The sequence below is a fragment of the Schistocerca piceifrons genome, chromosome 1 (genome assembly GCF_021461385.2).
Source record: "Schistocerca piceifrons isolate TAMUIC-IGC-003096 chromosome 1, iqSchPice1.1, whole genome shotgun sequence".
Classification (NCBI taxonomy): Eukaryota; Metazoa; Arthropoda; class Insecta; order Orthoptera; family Acrididae; genus Schistocerca; species Schistocerca piceifrons.
In genome coordinates this window covers 1,000,045,001-1,000,072,001 of record NC_060138.1, presented here as the reverse complement: position 1 = coordinate 1,000,072,001, position 27,001 = coordinate 1,000,045,001, and the positions used below count along the sequence as shown (strand labels likewise).

The 27,001-nt window shown below is 38.0% G+C and overlaps 1 protein-coding gene across 1 annotated transcript in view; it reads left to right on the top strand.

Annotated features, from left to right (window-relative positions):
- LOC124777106 (heat shock 70 kDa protein 12A-like) overlaps positions 1–27,001 on the top strand; it is a 210,236-nt gene that overhangs the window by 137,309 nt on the left and 45,926 nt on the right. Inside the window, exon 11 of the mRNA XM_047252393.1 lies at positions 13,759–13,891. Within this exon, the coding sequence (XP_047108349.1) occupies positions 13,759–13,891 (133 nt within the window). The remainder of the gene's footprint in view (positions 1–13,758; positions 13,892–27,001) is intronic.

The following is a 27,001-nucleotide window of genomic DNA, read 5'->3' as shown; positions in this document are numbered from 1 at the left end:
TACATAATGATATAGAACAAGTCAAATAATTTGCAATAAAGTTTAATAGAAAAAAGCTGTTGTATGGTTTTCAGTATATAGCAATATAACTCTAACATATGGGAATAACATTTCACAAATAAATTTTACATGCACACATTTCATACTTTTGGCCTTGATTATACAGACACACACATATATGTAATAGACCACATATAATACACAGATAAATCTAATGTACACATTTCTTATTTTGGCCGTAACTGTATAAACTATTTAAATTTTCACATATTTACATTTTAGATAAAAATTCATCAACACTATAGTAACAATTCTGTAGCAAGTAGTCACTCACTGCAGTTTTGAATTTATGCATGCCAGTTATTGCCTTAATTTCTTTAGGTAGTTTGTTATACAGTTTTTTTCCTGCTTGCAAGGGTCCTTTTTGTTTTAGTGTTGTATGTGAAAACTGCATATGTAAATCTTGATTATTTCTTGTGTTGTAGGAATGGATATTTTGGTTTTTTGGAGCAATCTTGTTATTTTCATCTACAATTTTCCTTATAAACATGATTGTTTCTAGGATATATAGGCATGGTAATGGAATAATATGAAGCTTTTTAAATGAGGGTTTGCATGAAGATCGAGGTGCTAAGCCTTCCATGGGTCTTATAATTCTTTTTTGTGCAATAAAACAGCTTTTGCCGGGTGCTGAATTTCCCCAGCAAATTAAAACATATCTTAGTAATGATTCTGCTTTGGCATAGTACACATTTTTTATGGCTTGCATAGATGTGCATCCAGCAAGAATTTTTATACTATAACAAATGGTATTTAATTTACTACATAGGTGTTGTGTGTGTTTCTGCCATCTTAGGTCATCTTGGATCCAAACTCCCAAAAATTTGGTGCTATTTACAATTTTAAGTCTTTTGCATAACAGTTCTATGGTTGCAGTTAAAGGCTGTTTATTCTGCACTGTGTGTAGATGCATAGTGTTTGTTTTATGTGCGTTTATTATTAAGTTGTTCATTGCAAACCATTTTGATACATGTGTAGTGCTCTTTTTTATTTCATTTTGGAGCTCTTCTTGGGTCTTTCCCTTGATAAGTATATTTGTACCATCGGCATATTTAATGTACTTATAGTTAGGGTTGGATGGTTCCAGGTCATTTACAAACAGCAAGAACAGGATTGGTCCTAGCACGGAACCCTGCGGCACACCGTATTTAACACACTGTTTTTCTGATTGATAGGAAGTTAATTTTTTTCCTTCTTTGTACAAGACTTCAACTATTTGGTGTCTGTTTTGTAGACATGACTTTACCCATTCCTAGGCTGGGCCTCTGACACCAACATTTTCTAGCTTTCTACACAAAAGACTATGGTTAATGATGTCAAATGCTTTTGAAAGATCTAGGAATATTGCTGCTATGTGTTCTTTTTTATCTAATGCATTTAAAGTTTCATTTAAGAAATCGATAATAGCTGTCTTAGTGGATTTACATTTTCGGAAACCATGCTGTGTAGCTGGGAAAAGTTTATTTTTTTCAATGGAATCTACGAGTCTTTTATAAAAGATTTTTACAATTATTTTAGAAAAAACAGATAGTAGAGAGACTGGCCTATAATTTGTTATATCTGTTTTTCACCCTTTTTGAACAATGGCTTCACTTTAGCTATTTTTAGCCTTTCAGGGAAGATTCCCTGAGAAAGTGAACTATTGCATACATCTACCATGGGCTTAACCACTAAGGGTGCACATTTTTTAATGATGTGGTCTGGAAAATAGCTCCCCTATTGTTTTTAGCATTTCCTGTTCATCTGTTGGGTGTAGGAAGAGAGACTTGTTACTAGGGATAGTTTTAATCTGATTTGCAGTGGCAGCATTTTGAAAGTTTTGCTTCACCAGAATCTCAGCTGCCTCAGAGAAATATGAGTTAAAATTATTTGCTATCTGCTGGGGATCAGATATTACAGAAGTGTTTTCATTCAGTTTGATATTAAGGTATTCTCTCCGTTTTACTCCTGTTTCATGCCTTACAATCTCCCATATGGCTTTCATTTTATTTTGTGCATTTGCTATGAAGGAACTATTTGCCATTTTTTTGCTTCTTTTATGACTTTAGTTAAAATCTTTTTGTAATTCTTAATATAGGAATCACACTCTGAGGATGTGGTGTGCTGTCTAGATATTTCATGAAGTACCGTAGTCTCTTTTTCTTCACAGATATTTGTATCCCTGTTGTTCCCATTTTATTTTCAGATCCTTTTTTGTGACTGTCTTTTTATGGAGTGGAAAACAAAGTTCAAAATAATAGCTGAAACTATTAAAGAATTTATTGAACTTACCAAGTTTCTTTACACAGATAGTTAAGGAAATGTTGTATATTCTGGTCATTATAGTTCCTAGATGTAGTAGTTAGGCATTCAGTTGAACTAAGCGGTTTTCCTAATCTTATACTAATTTCTTGGGCTGTGTGGTCCCCAAAGCCTGTATTGTGGGTTTGTATTGTATGTTTCAAGGACACATTTGTAAATATTTGATCATGGATTGTAGCTGAGGTTTTTGTGATGTGTGTTAGCGTTTCTGTAGCAGCCTTTAAATTGAAAGCTGCTTAGAGGTTCAGTAAACCAGTTTTTTGATTAGACTCACTTGCAAAGTCAATGTTGAAATCCCCACATATAATTAGTTTTCTATTTTTTTGTGTTGTATTGTGTAAGATATTTTCAAGGTTCTTTAACATAATGTTAATATTGCCAGTTGGCGCCCTGTATAAACAAATTATAGCAATTTTTTCGTCTGTGATTTCAATTCCATTTACCTCAATATCTTTCTCTATGGATAGTTTTCTACATATGGCATACATTTAAAATTTATGCTATTTTTAACATAAATGCAACTACCACCATGTTTATACAATTTACGACAAAAATAACTACCCAATACAAAATTTGGAATGCATAGCATATGAAGTTTCTCTTTGTCAAGCCAGTGTTCAGTAAAACATAATACAGAGGTGTTTTTCATGTCACTTTCCAACAAAATTTGAAATTCGTTTACTTTGTTGGATTGTACATTTTGATGAAATACCGTCAAGTTTGGAGTTAAACACGAGTTCTGAAACTTACTAGCCTTAGTACTTATATTTATATTGGAATTTCTGCCTGGATGATATTTTTTATTTTCAATTTTCACTTTTGAATTTTCACCCCCTCCACACAGTATCAGTTTCCCTTGTTCTTGATGATTTTACAGATGTCTGTAACCATTTTACTGAAATTCATTGAGCGTAGTCTGTTTAAATGTGCACCATCCTTTCCCAAGTATTTGTTACTTAAAAATTTGTTGGGGTCAACGAATATTGTCCCGAATTCGTCGCACTGTTCCCTGACTGCACTGTTTATGTTGCTTATATAAGAACTGCTTACTGACCTTCTGTGCAGAATTCCACTTATAACCAATCTTGAGTTTATGTACAGTGCTTTGGCTGAAAGAATGATGTTTCTCGTCTCACTTACAATTTCTCCCTGACTGGTGCTTCGTATTGAATTCGTCCCAGAATGAATAAAAACACCTTCGTAATTGGTCTTTGGATCGTTTCCCTTTTTAGTTGTAACTGTTTTGCACTTAAGAGATTTTTAAAATGTTTGTTGAGCTGATGAGGTCAGATACCAGGGCGAACATCTATTTCACAGTTTGGTGAAACTACATTTTTTAATATAGAATCGCCAATAACAAAGAACTCCTTTTCGTTACTCTGCTTTTGTAGGGCAATTTCACGTTTCACCCTTTTATTATATGTCACTGTTTTCCAGCTGTATTTACTTACAGATTTTCCGCAGTTTAAAAACCCTGCGTCTTTTTCGATTGTATTTTGCCCATGATAATTTTCACTGTTCCTTTCTACACTAGGCACAGGATTCGTAGATTGCACACTACAATTTTCACAGTTTTTTTTCCGTGTTTGGTACTTCATTCCCACAAATACAGGGTGCCAAATCACTTTGTAACTTCGCGTTTACTTCCTTAGGAGACACAATTTCACTTCTAAGCAATTTAATATCACCTTGCAGCAGTCTGATTATTTCGTCCTTTGATTTGATCGTATTTTCTAGGTAGGTTGTTTCACTTTGTAAACATACTGGGCACGTCCACGGAGAATCGTCGTTTATGAGTTTTAGGCTTACTTTTGCTCACTTTTCGTGCAGCCAGAAATTGCACTTTACGCATTAGATACCTTTCATTACACGATTGTTGCACTGTTTACACAGAGAACTGATAGTTTTTTCCTTTTTGTGGCAGAGCGATGTGTCGTTACACTGTGTACTGGGCGCCATCTTGTACTGTGTACCGAGCGCCATCTTGTTAATGTCTGTACTCTGTAAGATATATATTGTTCCATATGTTGATTCCATTGCTTATCAATCTACATTTATAGTCATTTTATTATTACAAGAGCTATTTCTTCTGTGTGTGCGTTGAACTAGCAAACAATCTACACATTTTTCTTAGTGCTCTTTACACATGATAATATCATTATAAAACATGATCCATGGATAAAAATCAACAAACATTCTGCTTGATGAAAGACTGAATTATCACATACTAACTTCAGTGTCTCATGCCTGAATGCTGTTTAACAGAATAATACCCTGAGGAATAGAAAGAAAAATGGATGTGGCATTGGATTGTAATCATTTCAGCTTCATTAAGTGGATCCTCCTGACATTTTTTAACTTGGAGGAAGCTTTTGTTTATTCAAACTGAGATATAACAAAAGCACAAAGGAAAATGATACCAGTGTTAGGGTTCAAACATCATTCCTCTCTGTTGTTCATGGAGTAAATATTCAGATCTAGAAACTAGTGTTTAAATAAATACATCTGAACTGTAGTTTGTGCCATGCCTGTTGCTGTTCCTTGGTAAGCATAAATCTTTTCCCTCCACATTTTATCAACACATAGTGTTATTCAGGAATGGAAAAATTAATGCATGGAGTGGCTACCGATATCTAGTAATTCAGTTCTTCAGATACATATGACTTGGTTGTCACAGCGTGTTTGTCACCCAGTGCTGCTCCTTTGAATTCCTTGAAAAATTAAATAAAGATTTATGGGAAATGTACTGCAGAATAATATAAGTAAAAACAGATCTTTATAATTAGCTATAAACAACTGAAAGTACAAATGAGGTACGCTGTTTTAATTATATGCACTATGCACCCACTATCCTAATTGTTGACGTACATGGTCTCAACCAGATCCAGACATTGTAGACTGCTAGCCCACGGCAGCCCACTACAATCTCAGTCAGTCCTTCATGGCACCAGGCTAGCCCAGACCAGGCTATCCATTGCTCATTAACTGCACTCATTAGCCGGGACCAGACACAGGCCGCATTGCTCACTCCATGAACTACATCTGCAGTGCCCATCTAACCTACACCTTGAAACTTCAAAATGTTCCATGCAGTCTTCCCTAGTGTGTAGGATAAACTAAAGCTGCAAGGGCTGTTTTGCCACAGCATAAATAGTCACTTGTACATTTACATTTCCATGCAAGAGATTTTACAAAATACAGTGGAGCATTGCCATAACAACATCCAAAGGACATTGAAAATTAGGTTGATATAAATGAGTGTAGTTGTAAATGAGATTTGTATTTTCAGTCTATTGTGATAGCAAATGGAAAAGAACAAATTTATTTAGCCTTATTTTCTTTTACGTACAGTATTCACTCTTAAGCTTACATGAACACAGTACATGCAACAGTTTGTCAAATATTCACCAAACGTCTTTATTTAGGAGTAAAGTAATCAGTCATTTTACTCTGCCCAATACATACTTTCAAAATTACATTCTATGTTCATTATTTCATTTTCAGTTTCACTGCTTCCTCCCCTCACTTCATAGAATATGTTTACAATTCTAGTGGCTTCTAAAGTGTCCCTCCCAGTAGGGACAGGCACTTCATTTCTTTCTTCTTCCTCTTCTTCTTCATCTCCCTCACCCATTTCAAGGTCACTGTGGACCTGATTCTTCACTTCATTTGCAATTTTGTCTTCAGTTTGCACTTTGATTGTAACAATGTCATCATACTGTTACATATGTTTAATAGTTGCACTGACTGAGAATATCACAGCTGATTTCTGGCAGCAATGCAGATAGCAGCAGACATCAGAGTCATTGAACATGTCTTCAGTTTTGGTGCCATTTATTCCTTCAGTTGTGATTCCTCCCATGACAGAAACAGTTCTTGATGGTTTGGGTTGTGATCCAGCTCCAGACTGTGGTAATGCATCTGATTGGATACATCAGTGTGATAGAATAATTCTGCTTTCTCGCTATGCATTGTATCATTTTCAATAATATGAGCTCATGATAGGGCATTTAAGACTCCTAATTACTCCTTGGTCTATGGGCTACAATAAGCTTGTCGTATTTGCAGCAAGAAAAACAAGCTTAATATTCTCCAAACCAGAGAATACAGGATGTGCTGGACAGTTGTCAACAAGAACCAGTATCTTCCTCTTCTGAATTGTGAGCTCCCGATCCCAGTACCTTATTTTGGCTTCAAAAAGCTCAAAGGTCATCCAGGACTTTTTACTAACCTTGTAGTGTACTGGCAGATTTTTTACATGCTTAAAACACCTAGAATTTTTTAATTTATCTATCACAAAACAATTGTTTCTTTGCAGTTCCATATGTGTTAGCACGAACCAGAATTGTTATTCTTTCATTAGACAACTTACCACCAAAACATTTTTCATTCTTGAATTTCAGAGTTGTGTTAGGTGTCAATTTAAAGAAAATGCCAGTCTCATCTGCATTAAAGATGTTGCAGTCTACACGTCCTTCATGAATTGTAGGCCACATGGTAGTGAGCCATCGTTGGATTGTTTCAGTATTCACACTGTTGGTTTTACCACTCATTTTGCCAAAAGTAATGTGCTGACATTGCTTGAATCTGTCAATCCAGCATTCGATGCACACAAAATTCCTCATCTTTTAATTTACTGGCAAATTCCTCTGCTTTCACCATAGGGAGAGGTCCACTAATGCTATTTAAACCACTTAAGCAGCACTTCATCCACATTCCTCTGTTGAGCTTTTTGTAACCACTTAATTTTGGGTCCATTTTCTTCAAATGCAGTAACAATTTTATCCTTTTTCTTCCAAATCTTTGGGCTGTGGAATTTACAAGGCCAAATTGATGACACACGTCACCTTTTTTAACTCCATTCTTGATTTCATGAATCACTTTCACTTTTTTTCCACCATTAAAACTTATCTTTTATGGGCTGTGCTGTTTTAAAATGTGTGCATTTCATAACAAATTGCTATGGTAACTGACATCACGTGCACTGGTGATGAGTTCTATAATTGTCACCACTACTGTAGTATGAATGCGCTAGGGTAACAATGAGATAAGGAATCTATAGTACGCCAATTGTTGATAGAAGGGAGGAGAGAATAATACACCAGGTTGCCATATTACAACAACAGATTTCATTCTACAGTATACTAATTCTTGGTAAATCTTGTTGCTAACTGAGGCTGAAAATTATGTTATATGTGATGTACATGCATATACATTTGTTGTATTAAGCAGGGAAGAGAAGTATGTTCGTTATGAGGAATGTGCCATAACATAGAAATAGCCAAGTTGTCATTGTAACTGATGTTGTTATAAGAAAGTTCAACTATATAATTGAAAAATACTTGCATTGCAAACGTTGCTATCACAGAATATCTCATCAAGCGATTAGTCTCAACAAACAAGAATCAGGAAGCTTATGTTTCTTGTAAGTTCTGTGCATCAGCCTGAAAATAAATAATAATAATAAAATAAAAATAAAAAGTTATGTATGCATTCTCTAATATGATAGAAATCTACACAGTTATACAGTAAACAATTTTGTTGAGAATCTGACCAAATAATTATATATAATTAGAATGTCATTCACATTTTGAACACTTGATTTAGTTGTTTTCTATGAAAAGAACTGCTTGACTGAATTTAGGTTTTGTCAAGGCATTACATCCACATCTACAAGATTACTCTACAATTCACACTTAAGTGTTTAGCAGAGGATTCATAAAACTACTTTCACACTATTTTCTTACATTCTGCTCTCAAATAGCATGTGGGGAAAATGAACCCTAAATCCTTCTGCGCATCTCTTACTTCATTACAGTGATCATTTCACACTGTGTAAGTGGGAGACAATGAAATATTTTGGCATTCAATGAAGAAAGTTGACATAAGAAATGTTATGAAAACCTGATTGTGGTGGCCTTGAAGCTTTCCCTGATGCTAACATCCTGGCTTGGAAGACTTGGAATATAGCAGAGAGTACACAATTACTTGCTAAAATTCCTTATGGGACACTTCTTCCAGATAAGCCGCTTACTGTGTCTACAAGAAGAAAGAAGAACCTCAATGCAGATGACTATCTTTTTATCTGGGCTAAAGTTGGCCTCAGCAATGCCTTTGCAATGAGCCTATCATCATCGCTGGTGACACAGTGCTCCAGTGTATAAAACACTGAGAGCAATAGACATTGATTTGAGTGGACAGTTTAATAAACAGCAGCTTATGGGTGGCCCTAATGTTTTTCATGGACTACGAATGGAGTTCACCCGTGATATACAAGCTGTTTTTGAAGGCAGTACGTGGCTGACCATGGCCGTTGTTTGGGGCAGTGGCTATGGTGGCCTTGAAGCTTTCCCTGATGCCAACATTTTGGCTTGGAAGACTTGGAGTATAGCAGAGAGTACAGGATTACTTGCTAAAGTTCCCTATGGGACCCTTGTTCCAGATAAGCCATTTACTTTGTCTACAAGAAGAAAGAAGAAGCTCAATGCAGACGAATATCTTTTTACTTGGGCCAAAGTTGGCAATGGTAATTGATGCAGGCCATGTGGTTAAAACTCAATGTGAGATCCCCACAATGCACAAGGAATTATTAAGACAGAGCTGTCCATTTGTCCATCTTGTTGCTTCATGACCATGAAGTACACGGTGCCCCATGGGCTGGGAAGATAATTATCAGTTTCATCTGCTCAGTCAGCCATCATTCTCTGGCAGTTACATGATTGGACATTTTGCTCAATCACTGAGGAGTGTACACTCCCTGGGAACAGTGTTGAGCACATATATTGTGCAATGTCTCATTGTGCAGACATGTTTTCTGTAAATTACTTTCTGCAAGTCCTACGTCCTGGACACAGCGTGTGGATGTGGCAAAGAAACTGGCCCACCCAGAGTACCACTAACCTGTAAGCAGCTGCCATACAGATACCCTCTTGGAGAGCGGGACTTGGGAGCTATAAGAAAGTACCAGCAACCAGCTTGCAGCTAGCACACTTGATGTGCCTATGACTGTGAGTTGCTTGTGGTGTATGAGGTAAAATACTTCCGCCCATCAGTAGAAGCCCTTTCCTTCATTATTTATACCAACCAGAAGCCCATCATTCATGCATTACACATGAACAACACCAAACATTTGCCGCATCAGCCCCTCCAGTTGGAATATGTCTCATAGTTCTCCACAGACATTCGCCATGTTTCTGGGATGGACAGTACCATCTCAAACTGTTTGTCCTGAGTTTGGTGCGGTTGTCTCTGCTTCTGTGAACTTTGGGGATGTTGACCAGGAACTGCAGAGTGACCATCAACTGGACAGCCTCTACAACGATGCCTCCACCAGTTTACGACTGAACTAGTGCCCATTCCGAGCTTCTCCCATAGGATTTGGCGTGTCATATCTCTAAATAACACAAGCAGGATGCATGAAACCTACACTACTGGGGAAGCTGTGTAAAGTAGCCAGATTCTCAAATCATGAATCCAAAAGAACTGCGTATGAACACACAGAAAAATTTAATCATGCTTTTGATTAGTTGCACCCCATACATGGTGCTTGATATGGACTTTGGAGACTTAAATTCCACAAGAGGGTCTTTAGTACTGGCATGGAACATCTTCTACAGTATCCCAGCTGCTCCATGACGTGTACACTTGATGACGTACAACTTGACAGGAAGGAAGCACTGGATGTGGCCTGATATTGCACTGGAAAATTTTAATAAATCAGTTAAGAAGGCTAGGAGAGTGTTTCTGTTAGAAAGAGCAGATAAGCAGTTGTTAGCATTTTACTTAGACAGTGAAGTGACATCACTTGGTTCCAGTAAGATCAATATAGAGGAATTATGGACAAAGTTAAAGCAGATTGTAAATCATGGTCTGGAGAATTATTTGCTTAGTAAGTGGATTAAGAAAAGACCAACCATGGTTTAACAAAATGATTTGGAAAACACTGAGGCAACAGAGGCTGTTGTACTCTCAGTTCAAAAGAGAATATGCAGATCACAACAAGCATAGGTTAATAGAGATTTGTGAATCTGAGAAAAGATCTGTGTGTGAAACATACAATTACTACCGCCATCAAACCTTAGCAAAAGATATGGCAGAGAACCCAAGAAAATTCTGATCCTATGTAAAATTGCTAAGTGGGTCTAAGGCTTCCATCCTGTCACTTGATGAACAGTGTAGTGCGTCAGTTGAAGACACCAAGGGAGAAGGATACAAACATGTCATCATTTGAACATCAGACTCCTGTATGAGTGACATATTAGTAAGTATCCCTGGGGTAGAGAAACAGCTGCAGGAGCTGAAATCAAATAAGTCACCAAGTCCAGATGGAATCCCAATTCAGTTTTTCAAAGAGCACTCAACAACATTGGCCCTTTCTTAGCTTGCATTTATGGTGGCTCTCTCATCCTTCACAAAGTCCCAAGCAACTGGAAAAAAGTGCAGGTGACCCCTGTGTATAAAATGGCCAAAGAATGGATCTGCAGAATTACAGAACAGTATCCCTAACATCAGTTTGCTGCAGAATCCTTGAACATATACTCAGTTGAAATATAATAAATTTTCTTCAGACTGACAAGCTTATGTTCATGAATCAGCATGGTTTTAGAAAGCATCACTCATGTGAAGCTTTGCTTGCCCCTTTCTCACATGATATAACGTGAAGGGCAACAGGCAGGTTCCATATTTCTAAATTTTTGGAAAGCATTTGACATGGTGCTCCATTGCAGGCTGTTAAAGAAGGTACAAGCATATGGAATAGGCTCAAAGATATGTGAGGGGATCAAAGACTTATTAAGTTATGGAATCCAGCATGGTTTTGTTGCTGGCGAGTGTTCGTCAGGAACAAGGATATCATTAGGAGTGCCCAAGGGAAGTTGATAGGACCATTGTTATTCTCTATATACATAAGTGATTTGGTGGACAGGGTGGGCGCATTCTGTGGTTATTTGCTGATGATGCTGTGGTGTATGGTAAGATGTCAAAATTGAGTGATTTCAGAAGGATACAAGATGACTTAGACAAAATTTCTAGTTGGTATGATGAATGGCAGCTGTCTAAATGTAGAAAAATGTACGTTAATGTGGATGAGGAGAAAAAACAAACCTGTAATGTTCAGATACAGTATTAATAGTGTCCCTCTTGACACAGTCATGTCTGAGTACTGCTTGAGTGTTGGAATCCATACCAGGTTGGATTAAAGGAAGGCACTGAAGCAGCTCAGATGTGGGCTGCTAGATTGGTTTTCAGTATGTTTGAACAGCATGAAAGCGTTACGGAAATGTTTGGGGAACTCAAATGGGAATTACTGGAGGGAAGGTGATGAACTTTTTGAAAAGCGCTATTGAGAACATTTAGAGAACTGACATATGAAGCTAACTGCAGAACAATTCTGATGCCTCCAACATACATTATGCATAAGGACCACGAAGATAACATATGTGAAATTAGGGCTCATATGGAGGCATATAAAGAGTCATTTTTCCCTTGTTCTATTTGCAGGTGGAACAGGGAAGGAAATGACTATTAATGGTAAGGGGTACCTTCCACTAAGCACCGTAAGGTGGACTGCAGAGTATTGATGCAGATGTAGAATGGAAATTTTCTGCTCACAAAAAAGTGAAGTAAGTTTTGCTAAGGTGTCTAATTGTCATTACAATCATTTACATTTTGTGTGGGCTCCTGAACTTATTTCTCAAAATAAAGTAGCAGCAGTAATGGCTAAAATCTTTCATGCCTACCAATAATTTCCAGCAGAAAAGCTGTCTGGCTTGCTTGCCTTTTGGTGCAGTCTCACCTTATCTTCAAAACACATACTGACATTCTCAAGTGTGGCATTCTCAGAAGCTCAGTCACCAAATATGGTCTTCTTTGATTACAGGCTTTTATTCTTTGGTGTAGTTTCATTTTGTACATCTAAAACCAGGTAACTATATTTATAAGAAGTGAAATGACTGGTACAAGAATTAAAACATCAAAGCTTGAGATTTTATTCTAATCTGACATGGAAAGTTAACCGAGAACATTTTATCCAAAAATATGTCTCCCTCCTGACCTCATTCCTCTGAGTACTTTTTCCATTCACTATCTAAAAGTTCACATGTTGACACATTAAGATAGACTCAGTAGCTTCCCATTATTTTATTTGAGATGGAAGCATGTTCACAGCATTCATACAGTACCACCCTGTGACTCTAGTGGCTCTCACTAGATTACATCCACATCAAAATAGTTCAAATTAAACAATGCTAATTAAAAGAACACAATGATGGGTAGTTCTTTTCATGCAGTGATTCTGTATCCACAACTGTAATGATACTTGTCCTTCTGTTCATTTACCAGATTCTTAATCTGACATGGATAAAAAGCTCTGTGGATGTACTATTTTCTCTGTGACTCAGAAAAAACCATTTCCACCCCTGGGTTGATCATTAGAGTGCTCTTCTACCATGCTGGACCAAACCGCAATTGCATCTGAGGAACTGCAAAAAAGTGTGTGATAACAGTTATTTTGTAAGAAAACAAAACAAAACAAAACAATTAATTATGATGATGAATAACTTTAATTTCAAGCTAGCAAAACTACAAGCCAGTGTACACATAAGGTGATGTGTGGTGTTAGCTTTATAGGCTAACAAGTCAATCAGTTATTTCAGCCAATGCCAGCCTGGTAAAGTGAAGCCAGGTGGGCCAACCAGGGTAGAGTAGGACCTGGCAAATTGAACCAGACTAAGTCTACTCATGCTACATGAACCAGTGTGGCTGAGGCAGGCTAATATGGGCTGGTCCCAACAGGTTTACCAGCAATTCATATAACATATTTGTAATACCATTCCATGAAGAGCACTGCATGTACATTCTGAGTGTCCTGTGAGAATCATAGGCACTGGTGCCATTTACCAATACATCATTAGATCTTGACAATACCAAAGGAAAAGCTTCTGTTTGCAATTATAGCATCAGTTACTTTAAACAATATATTTTCAGAACACCTTGAAGAAACTGCTGTACAGTGGCAGAATTCATCATTTTTATAACAGTTGTGCTGGCAGCATACATCAAGAAAGATGAAACAATGTAGTAACTTGCAATAAATGTAACGTGCATCAAGTATAATGCCGCAAGTGATTTCATTACACAATGTGATCTTATTACCATCACCAGAGTTTATTCTATCACTTAATGCACTATTTTGTGCCATAAGTGATGTTCCATTTATGCTGAAGTCAACTAATTAGATAAAAATAGAATAAGAAATGATGATCTACTTTCTACTTTTATTCAATAAAAATGAGTGTTTTGAAACTAGATTATTGATGTATGAAGTTTGTTAGTTATAAGTGTTGATTAAACTGAGAAATTAGTTGCTTGATTATTAATTGCTATGTTATTTTATTTAAGGAAATGGGACTTTCGATTTTGAAAGGAGCTGTTTTGTTTGGGATGAATCCAGAAGTAATTACAGTCAGATATTCAAAGCAGACATATGCAATAGGTGTGCTGAAGCCATTTATACCAGGAGTACATCGGAAAGGTAAATATTTCCTAGTGGTGATATGTTTACATAATTTGGGGCTAAAAACTACTCTAACCAGAAATATAGCTACAGAATCTGTGCCTACAGTAATGATTTCTGCATTTTTGTCTCATTTGTGATCTCACACACACACACACACACACACACACACACACACATGAAGCTTTCTTTCCAGTAATTTTTTTATATAGTTTTTCGATAATATAAAAACTAAACCGGTGTTACTTAATCTTGCGTGCAAAATGTGATTCACCTAAAACTATCACAGTGAACATTTCCTGAATGACGTGAGTAACTGATAAGCAATTTTCACAGAATAAAAGTAAAAACAAACAGTATCATGAAGTTAGCATATGCAGTGACTCCGGAAGTAATGGAAAATATATTATTTTAGTTGCAGAATGTGCTCATTTCTTAAATAGAACAATGACTATTTTTGCTATGAAGCTGAGTGCATAGTGATTTGAACTACAATTATGTTTGCTACATGGCTCTAGTGTCATTAATTCAAAAGAAATTGTCATTATGCCCTATAGGTGTTGGCCAACAGTTAGAACCACTCATAGCATGGTGTAGTAGAAGTAGAAGTAGAAGTTTATTGTCTCATAACATACAATTCAAGTCATTAACCATGAACCATGGACCTTGCCGTTGGTGGGGAGGCTTGCGTGCCTCAGCGATACAGATAGCCATACCGTAGGTGCAACCACAACGGAGGGGTATCTGTTGAGAGGCCAGACAAACGTGTGGTTCCTGAAGAGGGGCAGCAGACTTTTCAGTAGATGCAAGGGCAACAGTCTGGATGATTGACTGATCTGGCCTTGTAACAATAACCAATACGGCCTTGCTGTGCTGTTACTGCGAACGGCTGAAAGCAAGGGGAAACTACAGCTGTAATTTTTCCCGAGGGCATGCAGCTTTACTGTATGATTACATGATGATGGCGTCCTCTTGGGTAAAATATTCCGGAGGTAAAATAGTCCCCCATTCGGATATCCGGGCGGGGACTACTCAAGAGGATGTCGTTATCAGGAGAAAGAAAACTGGCGTTCTACGGATCGGAGCGTGGAATGTCAGATCCCTTAATCGGGCAGGTAGGTTAGAAAATTTAAAAAGGGAAATGGATAGGTTGAAGTTAGATATAGTGGGAATTAGTGAAGTTCGGTGGCAGGAGGAACAAGACTTCTGGTCAGGTGACTACAGGGTTATAAACACAAAATCAAATAGGGGTAATGCAGGAGTAGGTTTAATAATGAATAGGAAAATAGGAATGCGGGTAAGCTACTACAAACAGCATAGTGAACGCATTATTGTGGCCAAGATAGATACGAAGCCCACACCTACTACAGTAGTACAAGTTTATATGCCAACTAGCTCTGCAGATGACGAAGAAATTGAAGAAATGTATGATGAAATAAAAGAAATTATTCAGATTGTAAAGGGAGACGAAAATTTAATAGTCATGGGTGACTGGAATTCGAGTGTAGGAAAAGGGAGAGAAGGAAACATAGTAGGTGAATATGGATTGGGGGACAGAAATGAAAGAGGAAGCCGCCTTGTAGAATTTTGCACAGAGCACAACATAATCATAACTAACACTTGGTTTAAGAATCATGAAAGAAGGTTGTATACATGGAAGAACCCTGGAGATACTAAAAGGTATCAGATAGATTATATAATGGTAAGACAGAGATTTAGGAACCAGGTTTTAAATTGTAAGACATTTCCAGGGGCAGATGTGGACTCTGACCACAATCTATTGGTTATGACCTGTAGATTAAAACTGAAGAAACTGCAAAAAGGTTGGAATTTAAGCAGATGGGACCTGGATAAACTAAAAGAATCAGAGGTTGTACAGAGATTCAGGGAGAGCATAAGGGAGCAATTGACAGGAATGGGGGAAATATATACAGTAGAAGAAGAATGGGTAGCCTTGAGGGATGAAGCAGTGAAGGCAGCAGAGGATCAAGTAGGTAAAAAGACGAGGGCTAGTAGAAATCCTTGGGTAACAGAAGAAATACTGAATTTAATTGATGAAAGGAGAAAATATAAAAATGCAGTAAGTGAAACAGGCAAAAAGGAATAGAAACGTCTCAAAAATGAGATCGACAGGAAGTGCAAAATGGCTAAGCAGGGATGGCTAGAGGACAAATGTAAGAGAGAGGCCTATCTCACTAGGGGTAAGATAGATACCGCCTACAGGAAAATTAAAGATACATTTGGAGATAAGAGAACGACTTGTATGAATATCAAGAGCTCAGATGGAAACCCAGTTCTAAGCAAAGAAGGGAAAGCAGAAAGGTGGAAGGAGTATATAGAGGGTCTATACAAGGGCGATGTACTTGAGGACAATATTATAGAAATGGAAGAGGATGTAGATGAAGATGAAATGGGAGATATGATACTGCGTGAAGAGTTTGACAGAGCACTGAAAGACCTGAGTCGAAACAAGGCCCCCGGAGTAGACAATATTCCATTGGAACTACTGACGGCCATGGGAGAGCCAGTCCTGACAAAACTCTACCATCTGGTGAGCAAGATGTATGAAACAGGCGAAATACCCTCAGACTTCAAGAAGAATATAATAATTCCAATCCCAAAGAAAGCAGGTGTTGACAGATGTGAAAATTACCGAACTATCAGCTTAATAAGTCACAGCTGCAAAATACTAACACGAATTCTTTACAGACGAATGGAAAAACTAGTAGAAGCCAACCTCGGGGAAGATCAGTTTGGATTCCGTAGAAACACTGGAACACGTGAGGCAATACTGACCTTACGACTTATCTTAGAAGAAAGATTAAGGAAAGGCAAACCTACGTTTCTAGCATTTGTAGACTTAGAGAAAGCTTTTGACAATGTTGACTAGAATACAGGGAGCGAAAGGCTATTTACAATTTGTACAGAAACCAGATGGCAGTTATAAGAGTCGAGGGACATGAAAGGGAAGCAGTGGTTGGGAAGGGAGTAAGACAGGGTTGTAGCCTCTCACCGATGTTGTTCAATCTGTATATTGAGCAAGCAGTAAAGGAAACAAAAGAAAAATTTGGAGTAGGTATTAAAATTCATGGAGAAGAAGATAAAACTTTGAGGTTCGCCGATAACATTGTAATTCTGTCAGAGACAGCAAAGGACTTGGAAGAGCAGTTGAATGGAATGGACAGTGTCTTGAAAGGAGGATATAAGATGAACATCAACAAAAGCAAAACAAGGATAATGGAATGTAGTCTAATTAAGTCGGGTGATGCTGAGGGAATTAGATTAGGAAATGAGGCACTTTAAGTAGAAAAGGTGTTTTGCTATTTGGGGAGCAAAATAACTGATGATGGTCGAAGTAGATAGGATATAAAATGTAGGCTGGCAATGGCAAGGAAAGCGTTCCTGAAGAAGAGAAATTTGTTAACATCCAGTGTCAGGAAGTCATTTCTGAAAGTATTTGTATGGAGTGTAGCCATGTATGGAAGTGAAACATGGACGATAAATAGTTTGGACAAGAAGAGAATAGAAGCTTTCGAAATGTGGTGCTACAGAAGAATGCTGAAGATTAGATGGGTAGATCACATAACTAATGAGGAAGTATTGAATAGGATTGGGGAGAAGAGAAGTTTGTGGCACAACTTGACCAGAAGAAGGGATCGGCTGGTAGGACATGTTCTGAGGCATCAAGGGATCACCAATTTAGTATTGGAGGGCAGCGTGGAGGGTAAAAATCGTAGAGGGAGACCAAGAGATGAATACACAAAGCAGATTCAGAAGGATGTAGGTTGCAGTAGGTACTGGGAGATGAAAGAGCTTGCACAGGATAGAGTAGCATGGAGAGCTGCATCAAACCAGTCTCAGGACTGAAGACCACAACAACAACAACAACTTAAAGTACAGGAGACTCATCAAAACACAAAAACTGGTTTACAATATTAAACAATCTCTAGTAGCTTAGACAATTGAAATTTTGATTATTTAGGTGTGTATTCCTTGGGCCATATCCATGATATCTTACGATGAAGCTGAATGTGTTGGTTGGATTACAAATATAATACACTTTCTCAGCAAAATGATTGCTGCATCCTGACACATTAGAGGTCATTCTATTTCGTACAAAAAGGAACATGTTCATTCACTCACTCGCTCACTCACTCACTCATTGATTCACACACATACCATTTTCCATAAATCCCTTCATGAAGGAGAGCCTTCAGGGATGTAATGAGACAAGCTATGGATTAATAGACAAAAAACAGCCACTGTGGTCTGTTTCTGTAAAGCAAGTTTTATATTGTAACAGCTTGACCAGTACTTAGATCAAATCTCAGGAGTTCTACAGCTGGTCTTAAACAAATGTTCTCTCACACTGGAAAGGCCAAAGAGGATTTTTCAACTGGCTGGTTCATTCATTTGATGTGCAAGCAATAAATATTTATCTATGAGGAAATTTGCTTGATGTCATTTGTAAGGAGATCTAAATAATATGAAATGTTAGATTAGAGTAGCCTAATCTTAAATCAAACACAGTACCCAACAGTGTGCATAGCTGGAGGGATGTGTTGCAACTGATGGCCATCAGTTTGGACTTTCTTGGTAAAAGGACTCTTATGGCTGTGGCAGGCATAGGCAATAAGATTGTCAAAATTTAAAAAAATGATCTAAAGGATATCTTAGTAGTATACAGTTCAGAGTACTGCATTAATCCAAAAACAGTTCAGCTCAAAAAAATAATGAATTTCATTCTGTGTACTTGCCACTGGAAAAAAAGTAGCAATCTGGCTGGTGTAGTGATTTACAAAAGGGGAATGACCTGGTTGATAGATTCATTCATTCATTCACATATTATGTTATGTAAATCCCATCATGGAGGAAACCATTCATGTATGGGGAATGAGTCACAGTATACATTAACAGGCTACTTCTACAAAGTACAGGCTACTATAGCCGAGACAATTAAGTAAATCCCCGACAGTTCATAGCACTGTTGCCAGCTTTTAACAGCAAAGCACTAATGACTGCAGGTGAAAACAGTAGCCATCTAAAGAACTGCAACAACACTGAGGCATTGCCATAAAAGTTTTTACAAAATCACTCTACATTATCTGTTGAGGTAGGCCTGTCAAGTTGCTGCATCCAGCCCATTGCAGCTATCAGGACTCAACTCACTCTGACTCAACTATAACAACAAATTATGACTAGCATTAATCTAGTCACACTGATAATTATGGTAACTGCTTATATATTACTTTACGTATGCATATATTATATATATGTATGCTTTAAGAAAAATATCACTGCTCCTCTTCCTGTACTACTTAGCTGCTATCTTTATCTAATACTTCAAATAAAGCATTTATGTAACTTTACACAGACCACTATCAGCTGCCTATATTCTGGGGGAGGGGAGTGGGTGTGATATGTCTAATACAAATATTTGAGCTAAGCAGAACTTACAGAGTGGGGAAGGTTGTTTTTGAAAATTTTTGGGTTTTTCAATTTCCTGCCTGTTATCCTCTGGCAACCTGTTGTAGACTTGTGGATCAAAGTATAAAACTCCATTCTGAGACCTAGAGATGGATGCATTCTCTATATGGGAATTATTTCTATGTCTAGTATTGTGGTTGTGAACTGCAGAGTTGATTCCTAAATTCACTTTCATTATTAACACTTAGGAGACAAGCATCATACTCCTACATTGCATGGATTATATTCCAAAAAGGTAAGTGATGTGGCCTATGTGAGCCATTTCTCAGCTTTGTGTGTTACAACATTTGTCTAAGATCTGTCATCTGTATAAAGATACTCTGTGGGGGGAGGCAGGTGGGAGGGTGAACACACAGTTGTCCCTGATTTTGGCGAGGAAGGAATACAGACAACGTTGTGTGTTACTTGCTTTGCAGCTATCACATTCTCCGTATCACCATGCACAATGCCTCTCAAGGTCACATGAAGTGCAAAGGGCCTTGGTTGTTACCTGATACTTGTTTTGTATTTATTTTCGAGATGACTTTGTGATTCAGTAATGAAAAATATCTAATTCTCCAAAAGCTAAAAACAATGGACATTCATTTTGCAGAAGAGGCCTTTTGCTTTTGTGAAATTGAAAGGCATCACAAATGTATTTCTTTTGATGACAAAACACAGAATGACTGCGTCCTACATCACTCTCAGTACTATGTCAGGAATTATGAAAACACTGAAACATTACAGTATTTTGAATTATGATAAAAACAAGGCTGGTGTGAACTACAGTAACAAGCTAATGGGCTACTACCATTTTGAGAGGAAGAAAATAGCATGACTGAAGAAACTTTTTTCATATTTTTTGATGATAGTTGTAAATTCATATGTTTTACATAAAAAAAGTTGAGAGCCACTAGTAAACATCCTCTTTAATTTATTACCGAATTGGCAGAGATAAGAAGACCTACTTCAGTTAATGTCCACTCAAAACAGTTCACCTGTGAACATACTCACTGGAAGATATTTTGGTAAATTAGTTCTGGCTACCGAAATGTTCAAATGAGCATAGAGCAGATGCAAAGTTTGCATAGAATGAAACAATGCCACATCTGGGAAAGTGGCAAGAAAAGATATCAGGTACTATTGTGAAAAATGTCATGTAGGTCTTCCAAAATGCTTTGAAAATACTAAGGCAATTGTAACTAAGTAATTTTCAATAACAAAACTATGTTTTCATAGAGTTTTAATTTTAGCACCAACAATTTCTGATCCTATCTCCTTTTATTAAATGAAAGACAAAAAAATTGTAGTTATAATTAAAACAACAAAATTTCATTTCAATACAAAAAATGTCACCAGTGTAAGTGTTTCTTTCCAGTATTTCATAGAAAAAAAGGGCTATTCTTCCAAATGTTATAAACTTACTTAAATTCAGTGCAGTAGAAGTGGCTGCATAAAATTCAGAAAAACTGTGAAAAAGTGCAGTATCAGCCAGTTGATTGAGAACCTAGCTGCCCAGTCCTCGAAGTGTTAACCATGAACAATATTTGGCAAAATATATATTGACATGTAAGTGAAAAATCCCTATATTCCCGAAGAGGCTTCTTCAAGATGTTTGGTTATTAACTCTACATAATAATCTTATTCTGTGTTTCTGTAGAATAAATATATTTTTCTCCTTAGCTGAAATCCCTCAAAACTTTATGCCATAGAACAGAACTGAGTAAAAATATGTGAAGTGTGCTAACAATCCTGTCTGAGGGTCAACACAGAGAAGTTTATGAGTGTAAAGCAGAAAAAATTGAGCTCATGGGTTGAATTATCAACATGCTGGTGTCACTTCAATTTATTCCCCATCTGGGTGCCCTGTGGCTTCACACTTGGAGGCTCTACTTTTGGTACCTGGAAGATATATTTATTTGATTGAAATTGTATAGCATGAGATTTGCAAGATTAAGGATTAAACTCCTGGTTGTGAATCGGATGTAAGTGTGTTCTGTTATTGTCCTGAGTGTGTCTGACATGTATGTATTTGGGCCCTTTATCAGTATATTGTGTCTTCAGCAAACAGTAAAGTTTCTTGATAGTCCTTTAACGTTCCAGTAAATCATTTATATAGACCAAGAACAGGAGTGAACCAAATTTCGAAGTTCAACTTAATTGTTGCTTCTGTTTACTGTGTACTAAGCCTTTCTTGAATAATTTTAATAACTGCTAAACAATATATATCTGCTGAAATTTAACATTAGAAGCTCCAGGTTGGACTATCAACAATATTAGGAAAAGGATAGATTGCTATTCACTGTAAAGATGATATGTTGAGTTAGTTGCAGACGGGCTGGAATGCATTCTGTTCTGAGCTGCCAGACATATTGCTCATGTGTGTGTGTGAGGTGTGCTTGTTTGTACGAATGTTCTTGTAGTTTCCATACAGCAGAGATGATGAGTCACAGATAGGCACAACAAAAAGAGTGTCACAAAATGAACTTTCATCCACCAAAGCCTTGTTGAAAATAGACAACAGACACACATACACACACACTCACGCAAACATTCCATCATGGATTTTCCATTGTTGTTTGTGTATTTTGTCTGAAGAAGGCTTTGGCCAAATGCTAGATGTGTAACAGTCTTTGTGTTGTGTCTGTCTGTAATTCAGTGTGCCTTTTTTATGGAGTATATAAGTCTATCCCTTCCCTAATATTGGTAAATCAATTGAAACCTATTTTGAAACTTTATGGAGACTTTAAAATTTACTTTGTTTTAAATATAGAGATGTCATTCTAAACTTTTCATCAATATGCAGCATAAAAGCAGAAGCAGATGTTTCTATCTTAGTAACATGCATTACTGTAATATCTTTAGAAAATTCCAAGTTATGAAGGCTTCATTCAACACATCACTAAAGATTTTAATGTGGTATTCATTACCAACTAGTTCAAGTTCTAAGCACAAATGTAAAAGGAAGTATTGGGAATGGAATTTATTTAAGAAATTTAACCAAATGCTGTAGTCATAATAACATAATTTATGTCAATAACATGCTAAACAAAAGAAAAATTGCCAAACTTTTTCAAGCATTAAAAATCGAACAAAAAATTCAACACTTTTATTGATAACCCTCCACTTTCAAATTGTGTTTCCACTGAAAAGTGTTAACATAAGGAGCAATTTGTTTTTTATTTGATTTTCATTGAACCCCAAAATGTGTTGTTACACTTGAATATGGCACAAGCCACCATCACAATTTGTATAGATATTATACACTCCTGGAAATGGAAAAAAGAACACATCGACACCGGTGTGTCAGACCCACCATACTTGCTCTGGACACTGCGAGAGGGCTGTACAAGCAATGATCACACACACGGCACAGCGGACACACCAGGAACCACGGTGTTGGCCGTCGAATGGCACTAGCTGCGCAGCATTTGTGCACCGCCGCCGTCAGTGTCAGCCAGTTTGCCGTGGCATACAGAGCTCCATCGCAGTCTTTAACACTGGTAGCATGCCGTGACAGCGTGGACGTGAACCGTATGTGCAGTTGACGGACTTTGAGCGAGGGCGTATAGTGGGCATGCGGGAGGCCGGGTGGACGTACCGCCGAATTGCTCGACACGTGGGGCGTGAGGTCTCCACAGTACATCGATGTTGTCGCCAGTGGTCGGCGGAAGGTGCACATGCCCGTCGACCTGGGACCGGACCGCAGCGACACACGGATGCACGCCAAGACCGTAGGATCCTACGCAGTGCCGTAGGGGACCGCACCGCCACTTCCCAGCAAATTAGGGACATTGTTGCTCCTGGGGTATCGGCGAGGACCATTCGCAACCGTCTCCATGAAGCTGGGCTACGGTCCCGCACACCGTTAGGCCGTCTTCCGCTCACGCCCCAACATCGTGCAGCCCGCCTCCAGTGGTGTCGCGACAGGCGTGAATGGAGGGACGAATGGAGACGTGTCGTCTTCAGCGATGAGAGTCGCTTCTGCCTTGGTGCCAATGATGGTCGTATGCGGGTTTGGCGCCGTGCAGGTGAGCGCCACAATCAGGACTGCATACGACTGAGGCACACAGGGCCAACACCCGGCATCATGGTGTGGGGAGCGATCTCCTACACTGGCCGTACACCACTGGTGATCGTCGAGGGGACACTGAATAGTGCACGGTACATCCAAACCGTCATCGAACCCATCGTTCTACCATTCCTAGACCGGCAAGGGAACTTGCTGTTACAACAGGACAATGCACGTCCGCATGTATTCCGTGCCACCCAATGTGCTCTAGAAGGTGTAAGTCAACTACCCTGGCCAGCAAGATCTCCGGATCCATCCCCCATTGAGCATGTTTGGGACTGGATGAAGCGTCGTCTCACGCGGTCTGCACGTCCAGCACGAACGCTGGTCCAACTGAGGCGCCAGGTGGAAATGGCATGGCAAGCCGTTCCACAGGACTACATCCAGCATCTCTACGATCATCTCCATGGGAGAATAGCAGCCTGCATTGCTGCGAAAGGTGGATATACACTGTACTAGTGCCGACATTGTGCATGCTCTGTTGCCTGTGTCTATGTGCCTGTGGTTCTGTCAGTGTGATCATGTGATGTATCTGACCCCAGGAATGTGTCAATAAAGTTTCCCCTTCCTGGGACAATGAATTCACGGTGTTCTTATTTCAATTTCCAGGAGTGTAGTTAACCCATAACAGGAGAAAACATCTGTAGAATGAAATAAATTGGTTGAACACTTACAGTATTCAATAAAAAGATTAACTTGATGTTTTAGACTCATGATAAGAAAACATTTAACTCAGTTATTTTAGATTCATCTTGTTCTTGTGGTCTTCAGTCCAGAGACTGGTTTGATGCAGCTCTCCATGCCACCCTATTCGGTTCAAGCTTCATCTCGAAGTACCTACTGCAACCTACATCCTTCTGAATCTGCTTAGTGCATTCATCTCTTGGTCTCCCCCTATGATTTTTACCCTCCATGTTGCCCTCCAATACTAAACTGGTGATCCATTGATGCCTCAGAACATGTCCTACCAACTGATACCTTCTAGTCAAGTTATGCCACAAATTCTTCTTCTCTCCAATTCTATTCAGTATCTCCTCATTAGTTATGTGATCTATCCATCTAATCTTCAGCATTCTTCCATAGCACCACATTTTAAAAACCTCTATACTCTTCTTGTCTAAACTATTTATTGTCCATGTTTCACTTCCATACATGGCTACACTCCATACAAATACTATCCGAAAAGACTTCCTGACACTTAAATCTATACTTGATGCTAACAAATTTCTCTTCATCAAAAACGCTTTACTTGCTATTGCCAGTCTGCATTTTATAACCTCTCTACTTTGACCATAATCAGTGATTTTGCTCCCCGAGTAGAAAAACTTATCTACTAATTTAAGTGTCTCATTTCCTAATCTAATTCCTTCAGCATCACCTGATTTAATTTGACTACATTCTCTTATCCTTGTTTTGCTTTTGTTGATGTTCATTTTATATCCTCCTTTCAAAACACGGTCCATTCCTTTCAACTGCTCTTCCAGGTCATTTGCTGTCTCTGACAGAATTGCAATGTCATCGGCGAACCTCAGAGTTTTTATTTCTTCTCCATGGATTTTAATTCCTGCTCCAATGTTTTTACATTTCCTTTACTGCTTGCTCACTATACAGATTGAATAACATCGGGGATAAGCTACAACCCTTCTTCACTCCCTTCCCAACCACTGCTCCTCTTTCATGCCCTTCAACTCTTATAACTGCCATCTGGTTTCTGTATAAATTGTAAATAGCCTTTTGTTCACTGTATTTGATCCCTGCTACCTTCAGAATTTGAAGGTGAATATTCCAGTCAACATTGTCAAAAGCTTTCTCTAAGTCTACAAATGCTAGAAATTGAGGTTTGCCTTTCCTTAATCTATCTTCTAAGATAAGTCATAGGGTCAGTATTGTCTCATTTGTTCCAACATTTCTGCAGAATCCAAATTGATCTTCCCCAAGGTCGGCTTCTACCAGTTTTTCCATTTGTCTGTAAAGAATTGTTAGTATTTTGCAGACATGACTTATTAAACTGATATTCTGGTAATTTTCACACCTGTCAACACCTGCTTTTTTTGGGATTGGAATTATTATATTCTTCTTGAAGTCTGAGGGTATTTCGTCTGTCTCATACATGTTGCTCTCCAGATTGAAGTGTTTTGTCATGGCTGGCTCTCCCAAGGCTATCAGTAGTTCTAATGGAATGTTGTCTACTCCCGGGGCCATGTTTTGACTCAGATCTTTCAGTGCTCCATCAAACTCATCATGCAGTATCATATCTTACATTTCATCTTTATCTACATCTTCTTTCATTTCCATAATATTGCTCTTCAGTACATCACCCTTGTATATAACCTCTATGTTCTCCTTCCACCTTTCTGCTTTCCCTTCTTTGCTTATAACTGGTTTTTCATCTGAGCTCTTGATATTCATACAAGTGGTTCTCTTTTCTCCAAAGGTCTCCTTAATTTTCCTGTAGGCAGTATCTATCTTACTCCTAGTGATATATGCTTCTACATCCTTGCATTTGACCCCAAGCCACTCCTAATTAGCAATTTTGCACTTCCTACCGATCTCATTTTTGAGACATTTGTATTACTTTTTGCCTGCTTCATATACTGCATTTTTATATTTTCTCCTTTCATCAATTAAATTCAGTATCTCTCCTGTTACCCAAGGATATCTACTAGCCCTTGTCTTCTTACGTACTTGATTCTCTGCTGCCTTCACTATTTCATCTCTCAAAGCTACCCATTCTTCTTCTACTGTATTTCTTTCCCCCATTATTGTCAATTGTTCCCTAATTCTCTCTCTGAAACTCTCTACAACCTCCAGTTCATTCAGTTTATCCAGGTCCCATCTCCTTAAATTCTTACCATTTTGCAGTTTCTTCAGTTTTAGTGTATAGTTCATAACCAGTGAATTGTGGTCAGAGTCCACATCTGCCCCTGGAAAATTCAGAATTAAGAAGTCCACCATATTACTGCTTTGTCAAAAGCCTCTGACATGGTGTATCATTTGAGCTTCTTCTTTCAAAGCTTTAACTGTATATAGTATTCAAGGCCTGTCTAACAGCTGGACTGATTTCTTTCACAGTAATTGTAAACAAGCAGCCAGTATCACACACACTAACAAAAAACTTAAAACTATTACACATCAGGCTATAATTTAATTTAATATGTCTTCTTGACACAAGCATCACTAAAGGGGCCATGTCTCTTCCTTCTATACATCAGTGATATAAAGTGAAACGTGAATGTTTATAAAACTATCATGTTTGCTGGTGACATCACAATTTTGCTAAGTGAAAAATCAAGTAAACTGAATTAATAGGTAAACAGTGCCACTACTGTATCAATGATGAACCAGTTGATATCAGCAGAGAGACTAAATTCTTAGGCATATGGCTGAAAATCAATAAAATGAAATGAGAATAGAATATTTGAATGTAAAATTAAGCAAAATCTGCCACCACTCTGGACACTTAAATTATGCTGTAGTGAGTCAACAGTGTCAGAGCAGATATGGCAATAAGTGCCTGAACTACTAATGTGTGTGTTTAGCTACATCAGCCATGATAGCACTCAAATTATTCAAACTCTTATAACTCCGAA